Genomic DNA, 1466 nt, shown 5'->3' on the forward strand with positions numbered 1-1466 from the left:
AAAAGTAATAGTATCTCAAATTGTCTTTGTTTTTAAATAGTTTAGAACCAAGTGTTATTTCATTTGAACACTGAGTGATTTTTTTGCTTGCCTAGCGTGTGTCCAATTTATCTGATGCATTTACTCATCTGCCTTATCAGTTCTCCTTATCCTCCCTTTCCTCAGCATGCTTTTACCATTGCACACTTTATCCTCACCATGCTAGTAATAGTATCTCAAATTGTCTTTGTTTTTAAATAGTTTAGAACCAAGTGTTATTTCATTTGAACACTGAGTGATTTTTTTGCTTGCCTAGCGTGTGTCCAATTTATCTGATGCATTTACTCATCTGCCTTATCAGTTCTCCTTATCCTCCCTTTCCTCAGCATGCTTTTACCATTGCACACTTTATCCTCACCATGCTGTATCTTGTTCTACCTTATCCTCAGGCTATACAAACCAAACCAAAGGTTTCTCCCTCCCATCACCCTTTTCCCTCACTCCAATTACCTGAAATCTGCCTCAAATTAAAAAGAAAGCCACCATTAAAGCATCACACATTTAAAAACTACACAAGATTTTGCTTCATTGATATAACCTGCTTTGCTCACAACTCTTTAGAGCAGCTGGGTAGTTTTGTTTAATGGACAATTTCCCCCTTTCCAATATTCATTTTATTGTTCAGTAAATGCACTTTCATCTTTAACTACATTGCAATCTCTTTTATTTCAATGACAAGGCTTCTATGTTCTGGAAAAAAAAAAAACAACCTCCTTGTGTATTAAGAGATCAAGTACCTGCTCTCAAGAATAGCTTGCTCCACACAAGAGGTCTTCTCTCTGCAGGAGAGCTCCAGCGAATGTTGGCTCATTGCGGACAAGAACTTGAGAATCAGCTTAGTGCTTTCTGTCTTACCGGCGCCGCTTTCGCCACTGAAAGAAGAAGAGGAGGAAAGTGTCTGCACAATTCCAGCTGTCAGGTGAGAAACCCTCTGGCCAGCCCCCTAAGCTCTAAATTACTGGAGGCCAGGAAGGCTGGGGCAATTAGAAGTGACAGCAGAATGCCCCTCTAAGCTTGCTGAAATTGACACAAAATGCCATACCACTGCTCAGAAAGCATTTCAAGGCATTGATGACACAAAGATGTACACAACAACCATGAGGCAACAAAGAGCTCTCTGAACACAAACTGTCCCACATCAGCACAGAAAAACAAAGTTAGCACAAAGGCATGGCAACGGTTGTGGAGAAAGTCCAGAACATAAATTAAGGTCAGAAAGTCTGGGATTATGTTGCACGGATCTAGCTAAGGGAGGAGACCTGCTGGGAGAAAGAGGAGGTTAGATACACCAATGCATATCATAACACATAAAGGCGACTAGTGTAATTAAATAAACCAGACTCATGAGTTCAAAATATACAATTTTCACCTCTCATTACCATCAGAGATGTAAAACATTCATAGAATCATAGAATGGTTTGCGTTGG

At 39.9% G+C, this 1466-nt stretch overlaps 1 protein-coding gene across 1 annotated transcript in view; it reads right to left on the reverse strand.

The window, feature by feature from the left end:
- LOC104523656 (unconventional myosin-X) overlaps window positions 1–911 on the reverse strand; it is a gene marked incomplete at both ends in the record, with an annotated part of 60812 nt that extends 59901 nt beyond the window's left edge. The window contains 1 exon segment of the mRNA XM_029084579.1: window positions 777–911. Within this exon segment, the coding sequence (XP_028940412.1) occupies window positions 777–911 (135 nt within the window).
- Between the last annotated feature and the right edge of the window lie 555 nt (window positions 912–1466).

Source organism: Antrostomus carolinensis, unplaced genomic scaffold (genome assembly GCF_000700745.2).
Source record: "Antrostomus carolinensis isolate BGI_N321 unplaced genomic scaffold, ASM70074v2 scaffold11704, whole genome shotgun sequence".
Lineage (NCBI taxonomy): Eukaryota > Metazoa > Chordata > Aves > Caprimulgiformes > Caprimulgidae > Antrostomus > Antrostomus carolinensis.